General features: G+C 31.3%; 1 protein-coding gene across 1 annotated transcript; it reads left to right on the top strand.

The window, feature by feature from the left end:
- Positions 1-5,298: 5,298 nt before the first annotated feature.
- On the top strand, positions 5,299-7,446 carry LOC133672287 (GDSL esterase/lipase At2g23540). The gene is made up of 5 exons (XM_062092664.1): positions 5,299-5,632; positions 5,737-5,867; positions 5,970-6,218; positions 6,300-6,555; positions 7,059-7,446. Exons 1-5 carry the CDS (start codon positions 5,377-5,379, stop codon positions 7,280-7,282), a joined length of 1,116 nt encoding a protein of 371 aa, XP_061948648.1. The 5' UTR covers positions 5,299-5,376; the 3' UTR covers positions 7,283-7,446.
- Positions 7,447-21,449: the final 14,003 nt, after the last annotated feature.

Below are 21,449 nucleotides of genomic sequence, written 5' to 3'. Positions count from 1 at the left end.
ATATTTGGCCAATAACAAAGCATGGTAGGCATGCATGGCCCTACCAAGCAGCGTATAAGCTCTTTTTTTTTTTTTTTAAATGGTTGTCCATCCATTTGTTTTTGAAAAATTTAGGCGATGCATTGCCCACCGGTAATCTTCCAAACTAAGTTAGGGAATTATAAAATGTTACGGATTAGTCTTTTGATACGATTCAAGGTTAGATTTGAATTTTAGTGTAAAATTTTTTATTGTTCAATTTTATATTATTGAGCATAACTCTAAATCTAACTGTTGTATCGAGCTGAAACTTTACTTGAAGATTCCAAAGGTTTTTATCTATGTTGAGGTAAATTATCAGGTGAATCAGAGTTCAGAAAGAACTTGTAAAATAGTCAGAACAAACTGTATGAATTTTGTTATTTACTTTCTTTTGACCTGTGACTTTCTATTTGATAAGGATTATTTTTATAAAAGGATGTGACAACTTGTTTTGAGAATTTTCTAATTCCACAAGAATCTTTAATGAGCTGAAACAAAATTTTCAAGAGTGACAATGATTCTTTAATGTTTCAAAATCGTTTTTTTTTATAAGGATTTCTTATTCATTCTTGCTACACAAGGGAAAAAAAGGCTGGTGCTATTTGATGACAAATTAACTATTTTTATTATTTTCTTTCATATTTGGACTTAATTAAAACTTTGTTTTGAGCTAAGATCCAAGGTTTGTTTGGATCGGGTTATGGGCTTTTCAATTTAGGGTTTTCGGGTCAGTTCAACCTACAATAGTAGAACAATTAGGGTTAATTTTTAAGAACTATTTAAACACATGTAACCTAAATTGTCACGACCCAAATCCCGGGTCCATGACCGGTAACACAGGAGCGGTGTTGAAAGGACACCCCACCTATGCTAAGCCTCAAAACAGACATCAAAAGAACAATTTATTCAAAAGTACGCAACATTTCATAATCTTCAGAAATGTTATATTATTCAAAACTGATGAAACCAAAAGATAGTTTAAAACTCATCATCAATAATTAAAACAAAAACAATAACCCATAATACTCATTACATTATTAAAATCCAAACTTAATTAAAATAAGGTAATAGTGGAGCGTCTAAGACATCGAATCAAAACTTAAAAGAAAGCCTCACAAAACAAGTAAGGCATACTGACCAAAACTGAAGAAGCAGGAACACTCTACAAAGTTCAACTGCTATCAGAAATTAAGAACCTGAAATAATATTAAGAATGAGGGGTGAGTTCAACCAACTCAGCGAGGAAATAACATTTAATATACATTTTAGATATTTTAGATATTAATAGTTTGCAAGATGAGTTATCTTGATATACATATACATACTAAATATATTATAAACATATTATTATAACGTAATGGAATACATTTTAGAGATTAGATGACACCCGAAGGTGACCAGATGACACCTGAGAGTGACCAGATGGCACTCCAAAGTGACCATATGACACCCAAAGGTAACCACTGTGGGATGATCAATCGCCACAGGCTGGTGCCTCTCTCACCAGCTAGGTATACAGAATACTATGTGCACATAGACTAACTACTCTCCGTTAGCATGTAGTTATTGACAAGTCTCATATCAAGGCTTAATAGATATTCACAGAATCATCAAAGAAACGTATATCATATCAAATAGAATTTAGTTCAACAGATTGCGAGTGCAAATTTAAGAATAAATGAGTACTCGGAAAATAAAGCAATATATATAAATATTCAAGAAATTTACTGGTTGTACTCATTGTATAATCAACATACATATTTATTTATATTACATGCATATTAAAGATTATCCCACTCACCCGGAAAATATAAAATTAAAAGGAATATCAGATGAAAGACCCGAAAAATCTATTGAGGATCGTTAGGAGAACCTACAATAAATCTATGAAATATAGTAAAAAAAAACTCAAAGCAACACAATTAAAAGATTCCAATGCATAAAAGAAAAGCAAGTTTAGTCTCCTAAGTTTAGAGACTAAAACGACAATTATCCAAAACAGGGACCAAAACGTAATTTTACCAAAACTGGACCAAACTATAAATACATAACCATACTGAAATTTCACCCATAAACCATCCTAAATTCTGTCTAGAACGAACCAGGGATCGAATTGTAATTTTCATAAAGTTCAAGGACTAAAATGTAAATTCCCAAAGTTAAGGGACCAAACTGAAAATATTCCAAATCAATTATCAAACTGAGATTCATCATCCTTAATCTCATAATAACACTGTCCATAATCTCAAAATACATTTAGGTGTCAAATTATAATTTTCCCAAAGTTTAGGGACTAAACTGTAATTTTCATAAATCAAGGACCAAATAAAATTTGGCCATCTTTAACCTCAAGACCATTCTGTCCAGATTTTACAGCAAGGTAAAATTGAATTTCTTAATCCATAAAAATTAATTTAAACAAATCAACTCATAAATCCTTATTTTCAACAACATACTAATTACTCACCTAATATTAAATCCTTAATAATCATAAATCAATCTTAACAATATAAACCTCCAATCCTTATAAACCCTAATCTCTTCTTTAATAATTCCATAAACAAACTATAATCGAAAATAATATGAAAGGGAACCACTTACTTGCTACTTCCACTTTTCTTGAACCAAAACTCAAGATAAAAAACTAAACTCTTTGGTTTGAGGAGGGGAGGGTCACAACGACTACAAGAATTAAAAGAGAGGAAAGAAATTCTCTTGCAACTCTTTCTTAAATACCTAGGTTAACTTAGGTTGGGTTTGAGCTGACTTGGGCTTAGATTTGGGCCAAAAGTCTAGGTCTTACATAAATTTTGGAGCTATTGATTTTTCAGTTTTAACGTGTGAGAGTGATTCTTGCATTCTTCAGTTCTTAAATGAACTAAATTTGACTTATCAAAAATTAATTGGCTTCGTGACATCATTCTACTTCATTTCAATAGTGTTAGTATCTTGGGGCAAGTTTCCATTGTGTCACACTCCTATCAAACCTATTTCGACTTTTCAAGATCAAATCTCAATCTTAATTGTGGGTTGCATGACCATGTAATCATGAGGTTCACATCAGTTGGTATCAGAGCCTAACTTTGACCATATCACAAGGCTGAACCGTATCACAAAAACTCGGATTAAAAATTATTTAACAAAAAAACCTATTTTCACTTGAAAATACCTAACAAACATCCCACAAACCTCAATAAATCAATATCTAATCTCAAAACAACCTTTAATCAGTCAAAAAATCAAGATTTATCTTGAATAAGAAAACATTTCCAAGCCCTAATCTATTTTTTCCACCATTATAAAGGATCAAAAACACCTAAAAGGAAAGAAGGTTGATTTTTTTATTTCATTATCAAATTTGATCCTTAAAATCTTATTTTTTTAATCAATAAAATTGAATTTTATTTAATAAAATTGAGCATTAACTTAATATTATGTTTTTTTTTATATTGTGAGAACCTCATATAAAATTAATCAAAATAAAATATGAGATTCAAATTCCAATAAAAAAAGTGAAAAGATAAAATTGAAAAAAATAAAAAATAATTCAAGGATAACAAAAAAACACTATTTCAATCCACATGCATTGTTTTCTTGATCTCTTTTAAGTTTTCTGTAATATATCTATTGAGTTCATATCCTTGAGTTTTGGATGATGCCAAGACCTATAAACAACATCTTGAGATATATATATATATATATATATATTCTAAATTCTAAATTCAAAATAAATATTCATAAGATTTTATTAAATATTCTTGAATGCATCAAGTTCATATAAAAAAATCATGTGCATAAAAATACATAAGAAATTGAAAATCAAAATCTCAATAACATAAAAAAAATAATGTTTAATCTATAGCGGAAATAACTCCAGTAATGTAAGAATACCACCGCTCCTTAATCTATTTAATTTAACTTATTTATATTAAGGTTGTCAATTCCGTTTCAGTAGATATTTTGTTTTTTCAATTGGAATGAAATGTTTCAGTTTCAGAGTGTTTCGGCGTGCTGTTTTGAGGTTGTACTATATATATTCAATAAGCATAATTCAAATTCAAGATAAATTAATTATAAATTATGCAATGCAAACAGAATGTCAAACAAATATAATTTTAAAATTTAAAATATTTCTAAATAGTTAAAATTAAATAAATCTTTAACTTAAAGTAATTCAACTTAAACAAAATATCAAAATATTATGAAATTAAAATGTTTTAACATAAATATTTTAAATATAAAGCCAAGTCAATGTTTTCAAGGCTAATGAGATCTAAAGCATTTCTTGTTTTACTTAAATTCCTACAAAGTATATATAAACTTGAAAAAAATAACATGAGTATAAGCAATATATATTCGTGATAAATCTAATTTTAAAAAATTAATATAATTGTTAATGAAAATAGTAAAAATAATTTTCAATATTATTATTAATATCATTGTTATTGAAAATAGTAATGAAAAAGAGCTTTTTATATTTGGGTGGTTTAATTAATTAAATTGAACTAGGTTCAATTTGATTTAATGGTTTTTCAAGACTTTAACAGAACATGTGGAATGAAACCGAAACTTTCCGGCTGGAATTTAGTCAAAAAATCCAGAACAAACCGAGATATGAAATGAGATAAAAATTGTTCCGTTTTGTTTTATTTTTTAAATTGATATGAAATATTTCAGTTATTTTAAACAAAATAGAATGGAATTAACAATCTTGATTTATATTAAGTGTGAATCTCCTTAAATTTAATATGATTTTAAGTAATTCAGGAAAAAAAGGGCTCTATCTAGTATCTATCTCTCTGTACAAATCAAGACTCGAGTTTTTGATTGGATGGTTCTTCTCCCTAGAGCTCTAGGCTCGGCTTCATCATGGACCTTTTATTTCCGAGTATACTTGTGGGCAAATGGCATGTACTTAAATAATAATTTTGGGTGCTATGGAGTTCAACGCCTAAACCAAACACCACCCAAGTCCCCTTGGCTAGAACATTTTCTAATTTAGGCCACTAATAACCTTGATTGAATTAATGCATATCTTTGACCTTCATGGGAGCTAATTACGTATTGCAAAAGCAAGCTCCAAAAGTTCGCAACACGTTGAGAAATTGGCAACAATGTTGATGAACTACCTCTGGGAACTTTGTCGTCCATACGCGCACTAGTCCTCTTCCCTATACAATAGTGGGTCTTACCAAATACCTTATTAGAACATAGCTTACAAGTTTCACCTATGGATTCTTTGCTTGTTTTTGTGACAAAAAGCTGCATAAATACTCACCACTAGGGCTCTATCTTGATATAACATTTGTAGTATCAATCTCATTAACTTGTGAATTGTAGAAAAGCTAGCTAGCCATGGCCACGATAATCTACACCTTGGCCTTGGTGCTTTTTGTCGTGGATTTGAGCTATTTTGGAAAGGTAGCTTGTGATAATTCTGCTTTAGGAGCTTCTTTTATATTTGGTGATTCCCTAGTTGATGCTGGAAACAACAATTATCTACCAACTTTGTCCAAGGCCAATATTAAACCTAATGGCATTGATTTTAAAGCATCCGGCGGAAACCCTACCGGCCGGTATACCAATGGCAGAACCATTGGTGACATTGTAGGTAAGCCAGCTGCTTGTGACATGTTTCCCTTTTTGTTCTTCCTGTTTCAATCTTCTCTATATTTCATTGCTTCATATTTGTGAGTGCTAACTTCATGTTTCCAGGGGAAGAACTAGGACAACCAAACTATGCTCACCCGTTTTTGTCTCCGAACGCCACTGGAAAAACTATATTATATGGCGTGAATTATGCATCCGGAGGAGGAGGGATTATGAATGGAACTGGAAGAATATTTGTTAGCACTTGACAACCTTAGCTATAGAAACTACAACACACACACACACACACACACACACATATATTCACATGTGCATGATTTATGTATTGTATTGTGCAGGTTAATAGGCTAGGAATGGATGTACAAATTGACTACTTCGCAATTACTAGAAAGCAGTTCGATAAATTGCTGGGTGCATCCCAGGCAAGAGATTATATCATGAAGAAATCCATCTTCTCTATTACTATTGGAGCAAATGATTTCCTCAACAATTATCTACTTCCAGTTCTCTCTATTGGAGCAAGGATTTCTGAAAGTCCTGATGCATTCATTGATGACATGCTCAGTCACTTTAGAGGCCAACTTACGGTATGAAAATCATCACTCTTATCAGTAACCTCTGATTACTTGAAAAATATATATCTGTGTAATTTTCCTTTTTGGTTGCAGAGACTATACAAAATGGATGCTCGAAAATTTGTAATCGGGAACGTTGGCCCGATAGGTTGCATTCCATATCAAAAGACAATAAATCAATTAAGCGAAAATGAATGCGTGGGATTGGCAAATAAGCTAGCAGTTCAGTATAATGGACGATTGAAAGATTTACTTGCTGAACTAAATGAAAACCTTCCAGGAGCTACATTTGTTCTTGCTAATGTGTATGATATGGTGATGGAACTCATCACAAATTATGAAAAATATGGTAAGTGATCATACTTGTGGGAAAAATATTATATATGCTTTCCATGGTGACTTTAGACCCTAATTCTATTAATTAAGTACTCTTGGTTTGACAAAGCTAAATAGTTGTTGGCACTTGGTATGTTAGGCTAGATTTTTAGTTTCTGGTTTTTCTTGACTATTAAAGTTTGCTTGGCTGACTAGTTGACTGTTGGGTGGTGGATATATAGATAGGTGAAGGTTATGTACTCTCTAATTTATCTTAAAATCAAAATTTCAATTGTTTTTATGATATAAATTATTATATTTGGGATGAAGTACTTACCAAAAATCCAGATTTTTATGTGATGATCTTCTTTCTTTCTTTCTTTCTTTTTTTCTCATTTATCATATATTTAGAGTTATTTTAAAGATTGTGCGTTTCATAACATTAATTAAATCATGCCCTACTGTTTTTTTGTTTTGTTTGGAAAACTAGAATGTACAAAGTTATGAAGGAATATCATCTGTGAGAGTTGTGTGCAGGATTTACAACATCAAGTAGAGCTTGTTGTGGAAATGGAGGGCAATTTGCAGGGATAATTCCATGTGGACCAACGTCAACCTTGTGCGAAGATCGATCCAAGCATGTGTTCTGGGATCCTTATCATCCAAGTGAGGCTGCCAACGTTATAATTGCCAAGAAACTGTTGGATGGAGATACAAAATACATCTCCCCCGTGAATCTCAGGCAACTTCGAGATCTTTGAATGTTGTAATTAATAATGTTTCTTGAATTGTGTGTGATTACTTCTTGGAGCAACATATGAACCGATTCAATTCGATCTTGTTCTGTATTTCAACAAGGTTTCGCTCTATAGACATATATTTTGTAAACTTTTACAAGTATAATTAAAGTTTTCATCATCTTTCACTTCAGAATTTTGCTGCAATATTCTCTTACACTTATTCGTGTCTCTCGAAACATATTCTGCCTCACTCAGGTGCTTAGATGTTTTCCTGTAAAACCAAAAGTCTAAGGTTCTCGTCTCTTGAAATCCCTAGTGCACCACCAAAAATATTCAACCTGGACAATTAGAACCTGAACAAAAACTGAATCAGTAGTGCTTTTTCCTAACCTTCATAATCATCGTTTTTGACATTTAAGACATGCGGCTTTTCGGAACATGGCTCAGAATTATATATGTTGTATCCACCAGATGCTGACAGGGAAACAGCGCACTACTTCCTTGCGGCTGCTAATTTCATCCTGGATGATAGCTATTTCTAGCAACACAACATGTGATTTTAACGTGGTAAAACAAACATAAGATGGTGATGATGTCCCAAAAATAGTCTTCTCCGTTGGTTAATCAATAGAACCTAACAATTTCCTTAATTTTTCTTAACTAAAAACTAAAGTAGTTGATAATTTATGTTTGGTTTTTGATAGGTTAAAGCTGCTCGTCACTAATACATACAAAATGTTTTTTTTAATGGAGATATGAACTCTCCAATACTTAAATAAATATATTTTTAGAAAGAAAAAATACAAGAATATTTTAGAGAAAGATACTTTGAAAATATATATGTAATAAAAAATGAAGATTATGAAACCTTTTATCATGAAACTCTCATGATGTATTTATAGCCCATAAAAGAAGGACCTGCAAGATAATAACCCTGATAGCATTGAATGAGGGATAAATATCATTTACTTGATAAGAATATAACAAGTCCTTGAAGGACTTTTATACACCCAAAAAGATATAGGAAGATTAGAGTTTAAGATGTCAAGTGTAGCCAAGCTTATAAAGACTGAGTTCTTTCTTAAAATTAGACTCGAAAAAGGTTGGTCACTCTCCTAAACATGTCAAGGGAGGACAATAATTCCCCTACATATGCCAAAGGAAGACAATTATTTCCCTGCACATGATAAAGGAGAATGGTCATTATCTTGAACCTGACTGACTGCTAAGTCCAAGTCCCTTGAATCTGGGATGCGTGCCAGACCCATGCTATCTTAGATTTGACGCACTGCTAAGTTCAAGTGTTTTAAATTTGATTGACTGTCAAGTTCAAATGTCTTGGCCTGACATGTGTGCCAAACCCATATGTTTTAAAGAACCACACAAAAAATAAATAAATAAAAACTTAATAAAATTGAATCTGGCATATACTAATATCATTAATATTAACCTTATGGTGCCTAACCATTAACTTTGACATTAATTTAACAAATCAAGTACAAACTAAAATTAATTGAAGATTTAAGCGCACAGTATCATATATGTGCCAGAGTTCCTGGTAGCACGCTTGTCATACCAAATAAACATGGGGTACGGCAGGTTCCCAGTTGCAGGATAGAGCCAGGTAGCTGGCCATAAGAGCTATCCCCATATCGTGAAGTTATAGCGTGTCTTGGTGTCTGCATTTGGGTGATACTGACGCTATAAGAACCTCTAGAAATGTCTGCTAAAGTAAAGAGTCGCCGGCCATGCATGAGGAGCAAAATAGAAGAGGAGATGATTTTCTTGAAAATAAGAGATAACGATGCCCACCGCAGCCACAGTTTCTGCTGAAACTTCAGTCCCCTGAAAAGATTTGTTAACTTCGGGCAAGGGCCTGTTCTCCATCATGGTTTCAGGTCTTTTCGAAACATTTGCGGTCCGGTTCAGGATCACTCGCCTATGCGAAATTTAAACAGGAACAATTGAGAGAGTGATTCTTCCTCGAATATAGACACCACTGACAGGATGAATATGGGGTTGTAGTGGTTACGGATGTTGAAATCTAGCAGGAATTGAAAGTTTTCATCATTCAATAGTCAGAGACACACATCCACACACACACTCTATGGTTGAGGTAAAATACATTTGTCAACAAATTCTGAGATTCAAAATCCATGTACTTTTGGGTAAGAACTCTGCAGATGGAAGTAAAACTCAAAGAAACTGAAGTCTTTCAGCATTGCTTAAGTTTTATTACCCCGATCAAAATAGAGCACTCCTAGGCCATGAATTCGAGTTCAAAGTGTAAACAGTAATAGCAAGCAGGGAACCTGGATGCAAAGCACACTGGAAAGGATATGCATTCAAGTTAGAGAATCCTGAGCATCACTCAATTGTTTCATTACTTCAATATGTTCTGCATACACAAGAATAGCCCAGAGCAACATTGTTGCAGTGAAAGCCAAAGGGAATCCAAACTTCACTAGATCCCTAGCATCATATAAATCCAAGTTCCCTGTACCCATATTTCCGATAAGAGAACAAAACTACTACTCCCTTTCCAGAACTTTGGGGATTGAAATGCCAAAATTTGGTTGAATTAGTCGTTGTTGTACATGTTATGTTGACAGTAGGAAATCTGAAACGGGACCCTCTTAATCCCTGATTTCGTTAACTTGTTCACACTCTCCCGCAATCAGGCTTGAAATTAAAGATTAAAGCAAGCAAACAATGCTCTCATTATTTTACTAAAGAAACCTTCAAAATGATCCAAGAATCTTCAACCAATTCATTCTATGAATTCGCAACCTCTACAAACTCTAGTACAAAGCTATATAATTTACTTGTGCTGACTGCAAATGATGTTTATTTTTTAAGGTCTCGGATTCTCCCACATATACGCACATTGGATGTTATTTTTTTTTATTAACATGGGTGTCCGAGACAGCTTGCGCGTATCTCAACTAATTTGACCATGTAAACCTCCAGTAGCCATTATATTAGCAATTACAGGACTCGAACCTGAGATCATAGGTGGAGCAAACTTTTTGGTTCTAAATTCTTATCACTGCCACCTATTAGATTGTTACATTATATGTTATTATATCATGTGAAAGATGCAATCATGTAGCATGATATAATTCAAATAAAAAAAGGACTCAGAAGAAAAAAAGTGGATGACAAAAGAACACATAATTAATCATGCAAGGTCACGTATTTTATCATTCCAACATGGTGAAGGGGAATAACAAGAACACCGAAACCTATTCGAATCCTGAAAATTCCACTCTATCACTAGCAGCATGTGAAGGGAAATAACAAGAACACAAAATTAGCTACGATAGATTTTGAATTATACAACCACGTACCATCCCAGTGATAGTTCAAAAGCGTCAAACATGAAGGTTCAGATAGTTGGAATTTTTTTCTCAAAAAAATAGCCATGGTTTTAGCATAAATATTCAAATTTCAAAGTGCTGTTTACACAGGCCATAATTGTAGCATCAAATATTAAAAGTGCGATTACCCATGCTGAAGTAGGGAAACAGGAATCAGGAAGGGAAGAATAAAAAACATCATCAGAATTTGATTTTTACATGGCTTGATTTTAGGGAGTGACATTGTTAGTCATAGCAGAATGATCAGCCGAATCTCCCCAGACTCAACAGAGACATAGATTGAAATGGTCCAAGCCCTGGATTTTTTAGTGAACCGTGTCTCCTCAATCACAAGTGCAAGGTGTGATGTTATTCATGAATTTTGTGTTGGAGTGAATGGGAAGTTGTGCATTTTTATGTTTTGTGAAAACCAAATCATGTAAGTTCAAAAGAAACAACAATCTTAAGATAATTTAAAGTGTTCCAACATTTTGTACAGTCAAATGGTGCGATCCCTTGAGCGTTCTTCCTGGTGCACCTGAAAACCATTTACATTATAGTCATCAGACCAAATGCTGGTAAATAATCTGCTTTTCTTCTATAAAATCTGAGGGTAGAGCTTCTGTTCTTCATTCATGCAGCCAATTCGCAAGCCACCCCTGCACCAGTCTCCTCCATCACTTCCCAAAACAGCATGTCCACTGTAAATCAGTAGTCATTAAACTTTTAACTAGAATATTATAGCAAGAGGAAGAGCATCATTTTCAGTTCAGTTCCAAAAGGAATCCTACACATCCACCAGTAGTACTCATAAGACATTAATTATATAAAAACCCTACCCTCCCTTCACCCACGGAAAAAAACTTGATTGCAGTAAGAAAGCTTGCTGACATTATTTGAGAAGGGAATAGAGCATGCAGGATCATACCAGGGACCAAGGACCAGGTTCATGTTGAAACTTGTCATGGGGTGAATTTTGTACAGTGCCACCTTTCATGGTTAAAATTTCCTACAGAAATTTTTGAATCAGGGGCTACTACAAATATTTCATGAAATCATTCACTATAGTATCAGCCAAGTACCTCTCCAGAAGCTCTTAATGCCGCCAGCCATTCATCAGAGAAAAAGGAACAAGATTTGGTGAGCATCTTGTTTCATGTCGTTGACAGATTTCTGACTGTCATTACAAATTTTCAGATTGATTCTGAAGAATCAGAGTATGTCTATAAAAATAGTCTAAGAGTTGAGAAGAGGAATCTGGACAGCGTACATAACAAATCAGAGTGATTAAGACACTTACAGTGACAATGTTGCATCCTATCTTCCGTGAGGTACTTTACACTCAACTCATGCTGCAGTTCCTGGTGAAATTCAATATCAACTAGAATTTAAATTAATAAAATTTAGAATTTATAAAAATTTTAATATTAGTTAAAAAAAAAATCATTAATGAAAAAGGATTTATAATAAACTAGTTTATTACAATCTTTGTTTAATTAGAATATTAGATTCCTTGTTAGATTATAATTTTCTTTGAATTGTTTAATTTCTTGATAAGTAAGGATTTAAAGTTTATAAATAGACTTATAATCTTAAACATTAAAAACAAGTTGAGAGAGATATAGAGAAGAGTTAGAAAAGTATATCTTTTAAGAAAACTTTTAATAAAATAACTTTCATCTTAATCTTTTTTTTGTTCTTTAGCTTTGTTCTTATAAATTAGCTACCACATTCTATTTTTCTTTTCCAACAATTCCATGCTGAGAAATTTTACTAATATCAACTTCAGCATCTTACTGGATTCTCTTGGCTTGATTTCTCTTTTGTTTTCACTAATAACTTGGACTTTTCTTTCAAAGAGAAAAATGTCCTATTGTCACAGTTATTGACTGGTGATGAAATTTGATGCTTGTTCGTGTCTTAATATGAATTGAATCCAAGAGAGTAGCTTCGTCAATCAGCTCATCATCACTACTATTCTTGCCATCCATACTATTTAAAAAATTAATTTGAAAAAATATTAAAAAATTCAATTTTTTTTAAAAGTGTATTTCAAAAACAAAGAGGATCTTCGTAGATATATTTCTATCACAAGGTTTTATGAGCATGAATTTCTTTTTTCTTACAGATTTTACATTTTTTTTTCCCTCTTATGTAAGTTTTATGTTTTCTAGGTTTCTTCTCGTGTTTCAACTTCAAGTTTCTTTAAATTTTTTTTGTGAAAACATTAAATTCATGATTGGAGATGCATCCTCTATTCTTTTTTTATCTGACGTGTGGATAGGATCAAATGCTTTACGTAGCATTTTCTCTAGGCTTTACCAATTTCTATTATTCAGAATGGTCTGGTTAATGAGATAGGTCAATGAGTGAATGATCATTAGTGGTGGAATTTGGTTTGGCGCAGGAACCTCTTATCTTATGAAGAGCAGCAATATCATCATTTGCTCTCAATGCTGGAGCCAATTATAATTTGGCAAGGAAAAGATGACAAACTCATATGGCCATGTAATTCTGATGAAAGCTTCTCAGTTAAGTTCTGTTGCACCCTAATTAATAATATCTTCTCTGCGAATGATAGAGTTTTTGAAGCCAATGTTTGGATTAAAGGGGCCTCTCTGAAAGTTCAGGTGTTTCTTTGGTTGACAGTCTAGGACAAAGTTAGTACAAGAGCTTTTCTCCATCACTGGAATGTTTTGCCTGCCACACAAGCTTCGTGTGTCTTATGCAGCTCAAATTTGGAACCTCATAGCACCTTTTTATACATTGTAACTTTTCTAGAAGTGTTTGGATGAAAGTTTTGAATTGGTGGGGTATCCAATGTTGTTTATCGAGCACACTAGATTCGCTGCTTCTGTAGTGGCCCAAAATTATGCAAGGCGAATTCCAAAGATTAGCTTGGAGACTAATTTCCAGTAGTACTACTTGGAGTATTTAGTTGTTGAGGAACAAAATTGTTTTTGAGGAGGGAACTATAAGCTTGTTTGATTGTTTCTTAACCATCCTTCATCGGGTTGTTATTTGGTTGCATACTTTGGATTCAAACTTCTTAAGATCTTCTGATGGAATCAAATTGTGGTGTAATAAGAAATTTTAGGTAGTCTCTTTGTTATTTATTGTAGTACAATTTTTTTTCCTTTTTTTTCTAAGTCTATTTTTTTTTTCATATCCTTGTATTTCACTTTGGCTATTGGTTTTATGACATTTTCAATATATTCTAGATGATTATCCAAAAAGAAAGTTTCTTTAGATTTTTTCAAAATTAATTTTTCATTTTTAAATTTTTAAATTTTTTATTTTATTTTATTTTAATATTAAATAGAAATAATGTGAAAATTTCACACTACATGGAGAAACGCATCATTATATCTCGTGCTATGTCAACATCAATATATCTCGTGCTATGTCAACATCAATATATCTTGATGAGATTTAATAAAAAAAAATTACTTGATTAATTTTTTTTTAAAAAAATCCACACATTAAAATAATAATAATAATAAAGGTATTCTGATGACAACAATGTAATATATATAAAAACAAATAAAGTTGCACTATTTATTTAGTTTTTGTTGAACCACCTTATAGAATTGTAAAATAAATAAATAAAATATGATGTCATCGTAATACATTATTCTCAAACATTTAAATAATACAAATATATTTATTTAAAATTGTGATAATTTAATAGTATTTTTTTAAAATAAATTATTTAATATTGTTATTAAACTCAATCCAGTAAGTCAATCTAAAAACTTCTTGACCCGACTCCTTGTTTAGTCTGAGTTTAAAATTAATCTGAATGGAAGTTGTTTCTATATGACTCAATCGACTTGACGGGTTCAAAAACAATTTGAATGATTGGTAAAAACATGGTTTGACTTAAAAAAACACTCAAGATGATCTTTTTTATATAATATTGAGACAATGACATATTTGATTGGTCCATATTTCATAGTTTAATTCGACAAACCCACAATCTGGATCATCGACTCCATAAGGTTTAAAACTTTTATTTTTTAAAACTATTTTTTATTTAACAATAGGATAATAAAAATATATATTTATAAAATTAATCACTAATCAAATACTAAAACATTTAGTTGAAATTACAATAACTTCATATAAAATAAACTAAAATAAATTATAACAACTAATTTAAAATTAATAAAATATTAAAAAAATAAAATTAAAAAAAAATCAATATAAATTGGAAGATAGAATTGTAGGGTCACCCTTTCAACATTTTAGTAAGGATTCAACACTATGGTGTATGTTGTTACTAAGTTATTCACAATAAGTATTGGTCTCTGTCCAACGAAAGCTATACATCCTTCGTTATTTTAAAATTAGCTTATTATTTTTCTATATTTTAATCAGGATTGGACACACGCCAGTCATTTATTGGTCTAATTTTGTTTGCCTCCACCCACTTTTTTTTTTTTATTATCGTGGGGTGTCCGGGCCAGCTTGCGCGCACTACGACTATTCTCCATGGCCCACTGAACATCCCGCAAGCCCAATGAGTAGGTAAGGCACCGCGGGGGTGACAAGCGTGCACATAGAGAATCGAACTCGGGACGGGAACGAAACAAGTCACACGGTTGACCACTGAGTTAGACCCTCAAGTGCGCCTCCACCCACTCTAACACTTACGAAAGGACCACACCAAAGACATTATATAATATACAGAGACTTTATATAATAAGACCATATTGTAATTAATTAGCCAACATATTTGGTTTAATAAATCTAGTTTAGTCCTTGTTGTTCTTCGAACCACAATTCGGTCCCAGCAAATAGAATCTTAGCAATTTAATCCAATAACTCAACGTCAATTGAAGGATAATTTCGATATAAACAGAGTATTAAAAAAATTCATTTATTTTGGACCAAAATGAAGCAAAATAGTAAGCAAATCGATGAGCGTGACAACATGATTTCTTCAAGTTTGTGTTCACGGCGCCTCCTCCCTTACAAACGACGCCTTGCCTGACTTTTTGTAATTTTGGAGCCATGTCTCTTCAGCCCAAGCGTTCAAACTTGATTGTCTCCAAACCCATGCATTTAGATCTTTGTACGCCTTCTTTTTTTTTTTTTTTCCAATTTGTTCTTTTCTATTTTTCACACTTTTATTTCATTTTTTTATTGTCTCAAAATTTATTTTTTAATTCACACATTATAGAGAATTAGTGATTATTATATCATTGGCTCGTGTTACGTTGTAAGTTGCATCAAATGTTTTTTGAACATAAAAAATGTTTAGGCCTTATCAATGTTCTTTTAGCATGAAAAAATTAAGTGGTGTGGGAATAGAGCCTATGTAACTTGATTAACTTGATGTGTCAAAAGATAATTTAAATTATTAGTAAAAATATACTTTGATTAAAAAAATTCAAGACAATATCTTTTTTCTTTAAATATTAAAATGACAATATATTAGATCGACCTAAATTTAACTTGCCAAATCTATAACATTGGTCATGAAATCATGATAACTCTAAAAAACAATTCAAATAAAGTTACGAAGCTTAATTCTTAATCAATTCAATATTGAATGATGAAATTAAAAAAAATCAATTGAAAAAAATGACCTGAGTCAACCCGAGTTAACCTACCAAATTCACGACTCAGGTCATGATATTGAAATAACCTCATAGAAAGTAGATTAAAACAAATTATGAAAATTAGTTCTCAATCAACCCAATATTAAAAGATGAAATTCAAAAAAATCAATAAAAAAATAAAAAGTAATTTGAGTCAATCAGGGTTAACCAATCAAACCAATGACATGAGTCTTAAGACTGAATAAACTCACAGAAAGCGAACTAAAAAAAATAATCCAAGTCAACCTAAGTCAACTTACCAACCTCAAAATTTAGGTCATGAGTCTGAGATAACCCCATATAAAAAAATGAAATAAATTATGAAGCATAATTATCAATCAACTCAATATTGAGGGATAAAATTGAAAAAAAAATTCAATTTTAAAAAAGAACTAAAAAATAAATCGAGTAAACTCGGATTAATCCACCAAATTTGGCTCGGGTCATGAGATTGAGATAACTTTATAGAAATAAAACCAAAATAAATCAGGAAGCTTAATTTCCAATTAATAAAATATTGAATAATGAAATTGAAAAATTCAATTGAAAAAATAAAAAAAAAAGTTATGTCAACTAGCCTAACTTGCCAAATCTGTAATCCAAGTCATGACAGTTAAATCAAAATAAATCATTAAACTCACTCTTCAACAAAACAAATGTTAAATGTTGAAATTGAAAGAAACAAAAACAGGTCAACTTGCTAAACCTGGGCCTCAGACCATGAGGTTAGGATAAAATCATATAAAGCAAATCAAAACAAATCATAAAACTCAATACCTAACAAGGCAAATGATGAATAATAAAATTAAAAATAAAAAAAATCAGGTTAACCCGTCAAATCTGTGATCTAAGTCATAATGCTAGGCTAACCTCATATAGTGAAAACTAAAATAAATCATGAAGTCCAATCCTTAACAAATCAAATTTTGAAAGATAAAATTGAAATTAAAAATAAAAACATAAATTAAAAAACGATATTAAAAGAAATAATGTTTTATGAGATGATGCACAATAAAAACACCACATCTTTTTATAAATATTAAATGATTAAATTGAAATTGAAAAAAAATATAACTTAAAAAAACACTTTATTGAAATAAATAATGTTTTATAAGGTAGTACACAATAAAAACACCATATCTTTTAGTGTTTTGTTACTTTTAGTGTTTTGTTACCTTTATAGTTAGTCATATAAACTTACAAAAACAATATTGTCATAGTAATTATAATTGTATAAAATAGGAATTATATAGAAAACCTTTAAAAATCATGATTAATCTCCAAAAGTTTTACAATAATAAAGGTTTGATAAATAATAATTAATCAACATAAAATACATAACATTCAAAAACTTTATAACAATAACGCTAAAATGGAGTTGATATAACACTAAAATGTTTTTTTTTTAAATATTATCACTACCAATGTATTATCATTTAGAAGAAAAAATAGTTTTAATAACATGTATTTAATAATCAATAATTCATCATTTTTTTTTAGTTTATACTAGCAAACTATTCGAACTACATTGTGAGTGGGATAAAAAAAATTGAATGTAAAATATCTAGACTAAGAGTAATTCTTTAGCATTGTCATTTATAAACCTGGTCTAACGAGTCAAACTTAAAAATTCCTTCATTAACTTCTTGTCTACCTTGAGTTTCAAATTAACGTGTAGTAGTTGTTCCAACATGATCTGGTAGATTTGCCAAGTCAAAATACAACTTGGATAATTGGTAAAAACATGATTTGATTTTAAAATATTTAAAATGGAATTTAACAAAAATAAAATTATTAAGACGGTGATATACTAGGGAGACCTAGGCTTCACAACTTAACCCGCTAAATCCATGATCCAAGTCATGGCCTCTATTAGGCTTAATATTTTTTTTAATTATTCTATACTTAATTATATAATTTCGAAAACAAACACTTGCAAAATAGGACACTAGCCAAATACAGTGATGTTTATTTGAGACCACAACAATCTCATAAAAAAAAAAACTAAAACAAATTATGAAAAGCAATTAAAAATCAACCAAATATTGAAGGACAAAATTGAATAAAAAAAAAGAAAATTAATAAAAATCCAAAATTGATGAATGAAATTGAAAAACAAAACTTAGGTGCACGAGCTTAGGTGGCTAAACACGCATGAACGTTTTTTTTTAGTGGATGACATGTCATCCGCCCTTGCTTTTTTAAAAACAATATAGCCAACACGTCATTTGTTGTTGCTAGAAAGGTGGTCGGAAGATCCGAGAAGTGGTTTTATAGGCTAAAAATCCATTTTTGAACCCATGCCATAAAAATCTTTCTAGATCACTTCCCAACCTTAAAATCAACTAAAGAAAAGAAAAATGATCTGAATAAAAAAAAATCAAAATAGAACTTAATCTTCTTTTACAGACATGTTTACAGGAAAACCTCACCATCATCGAACTCTTCTCATTAAAAGAAATATGTTAACACAAAAAACAATAAGTTAATTGTCAAAAAATGGTCAAACCGATTGCTTTTTCTCTCTTTGTTGTTTTCAGGCAACTTTCTTTCTTTTCTTTCAAAGTCAGGGATTGAAAAATAAATTTTTGAATCTAAATTAAAATTATCAAGGCATATATTTTTCTTTGAGTTTTAAATTTTAGTCATCTTTTTTTTTTTAATTTGATAATTTGACCATAATTTCAAAATTGATTCCATCTAATTTTGCTATAAATAAATTAAATTAAAGAAAAAAATTTAAAACAAAAAAACAAAGTCAGAAGCTTCATTGTTCATACAAGTAGTGAAGCAAAAACTCCAAATATTTTAGTATAGAAAGTAATTAATTGTTGACTAAATATATCTCAATTTCAAAGTTAATCATAATTATTCAACATACCTCATAAGTTTGATTCTTTATTATTTTGAACTAACATAAACACATCAAATAATTCATCACTTAATTTTATAATTTTCATGTATAAATTTTTAATTAAATTTGAATAAATGAAACTTAAGGTCTAAAATCACATTAATGCATATAAAAAGAGAAGGAAAGTTTGACTAATATATGTTGCGTGAGCACTCTTTCAATTTAATTTTTCATTCTTTCAATTATATACTCTTCTGTTTAGATTTTGTTTGGTGTAATAAATAATTAATTACATGTTTGCTTTTATTTTTTATGGACTAAAATCAAGCATATGCATAAATATATTTAAACTCAAACATAAAATACATAAAATATTATTTCTCTCTTAATCTTGATCTTTTTTTTGGTAAAAATCGAGGCTAAAGCCCAAAACTAAAGTGAACTAAGAAACACAGTTCCAATCAAGTTATAATATAAAAACTAATACAAACGCTCTGAAGGGTCATTAATAGTCGAATAATCCCTAAAAAATAAATGTCTGGAAAGACCAAAGTTAGCGAGCCAATCAGCAACAACATTCGCCTCTCTATAAGTATGTTGCACTTGAACTTTCCAATCTCTACTTAGAGCTTCTCTAGCTTTGCTAATTAAGGCAAAGTTAGCATCAACTTTCACAAAATTGTTTCATGATCAGACCCACCACTACCACAAAATCAGATTCTAAAATAATTTTGCGCAAGCCTAATGACCAAGCCAACTCTAGCCCTGTAATCACAACCCTTAACCCAGCCTAGCATAAATTGAAGTACAAATCCCTATGTTTATAACAAAACCTTTAATTTAAGAACCAATGCAGTCTCTAATTAATCCTCTCGCAACTGCATAACCAGGGTTGCCCTTACTATATCCATCCACATTTAATTTCATCCAATTTGAAGGTGGGTACTTCCATCCCATAACATCCATCTTGTTAAAGATCGAAGTACTAGGCTTCTTATTCAACTCAGCTCTTATTATATCTATAGTCAAGCACCAAATGGCCATTAAAAGATGGTCCACCACTCTTGGGGTTTCCTTAAAGATGCAGCAATTCTGTATTTCTAAAGGAACCACACAGTGACTCCAAATAAGACATATAAACACTAACCTTCTTTAGTTTTAACTTTACTATAAAAATTTGATAGCAGCCACACAAGCATATCCATGGAAAAAAAACTAACAATATCACATGGATTTATAATTTTTGGCCACACATCTCAAGCCAATTTGCAGTCCTGTAACACATGTAAAATGATCTATATATCACCACTGCCACAATGACAATTAGGGGACCCATTCATATGTCTTTTATATCTAATCTCATTGTTCATTGCTCTGTTATGGATAACAAGCCAAATGAAAGTTCTAATTCTTTCAGGACCTCTCCTTATACAAACAAGACGCCATAAAGGCTTCATATGAGTCATGTTATCATAAGAGTTGTTAAGAGAAATAAGCTGACTTAATAGTGAACTCACTGTTAATGGAAAGGTTCTAAAAGAGCTGATCCTCATTCAATTTCGTACTTGGAGGGGCATAACTTGCAAGAGTCATCATAATATGTATCGGCAAAAGATGCGGAAAAACATTTCATCTCCACTGATTGTTGCTGGAAACCATTTCTACCACAGACATGTTGAGCAGCTCCTCAGATAAATCTTAAGCCACATATCTAACTAGAAAGCCGAACTCATCCAACCACTCATCTTGCTAGAACTTGACATTTTCTTCATTACCAATAGCCCATGAAATACCTTTAATCACATGAAACCATTCCTTGCAAATGGCTTTCCAAAGTGGAGAGTCTCTTTGCTTAGCTTGTATTTGAGGAATGTTAACATTAGTTTTGACATACTTACTGCGCAGAACTGAAGTCCATAGACTATTAGTGTCATTAATGATACCTCATCCCAATTTCATTATGAAAGCTTGATTCATCGAATGTATTCCTCTCAAACCCAAACCTCCCTCATCTTTCAGTTGGCAAAGAGATTTTCAATTAATAAGATGAGTTCTTTTAGCCTCCAAGTTGACCCCCTAAATAAATCCACAACAAACTTTTTCAATTTCAGAGTAAACTAATTTAGGCAGTAAAGTGGATTGTGTAGGATATAAAGGAACCGTAGCCAGAACTTACTTGCATAAAGTGATTCTACCAGTAAGAGACAACTGATTAGATTTCTATGTCACCAGTATCTAATGCAAATTCTCTATAATATAACCATATATTTGCTTGGTAATGCACTGATGAAGAAAAGGAACTCCTAGATACTTACCCAAGTTATGAGTAATACCAAACCCACATTTATAACTAAGGGTTCTAATAGTAG

This window comes from Populus nigra, chromosome 14 (genome assembly GCF_951802175.1).
Source record: "Populus nigra chromosome 14, ddPopNigr1.1, whole genome shotgun sequence".
In the NCBI taxonomy this organism is placed as follows: Eukaryota; Viridiplantae; Streptophyta; class Magnoliopsida; order Malpighiales; family Salicaceae; genus Populus; species Populus nigra.
This window is presented reverse-complemented; position numbering and strand designations above follow the sequence as displayed.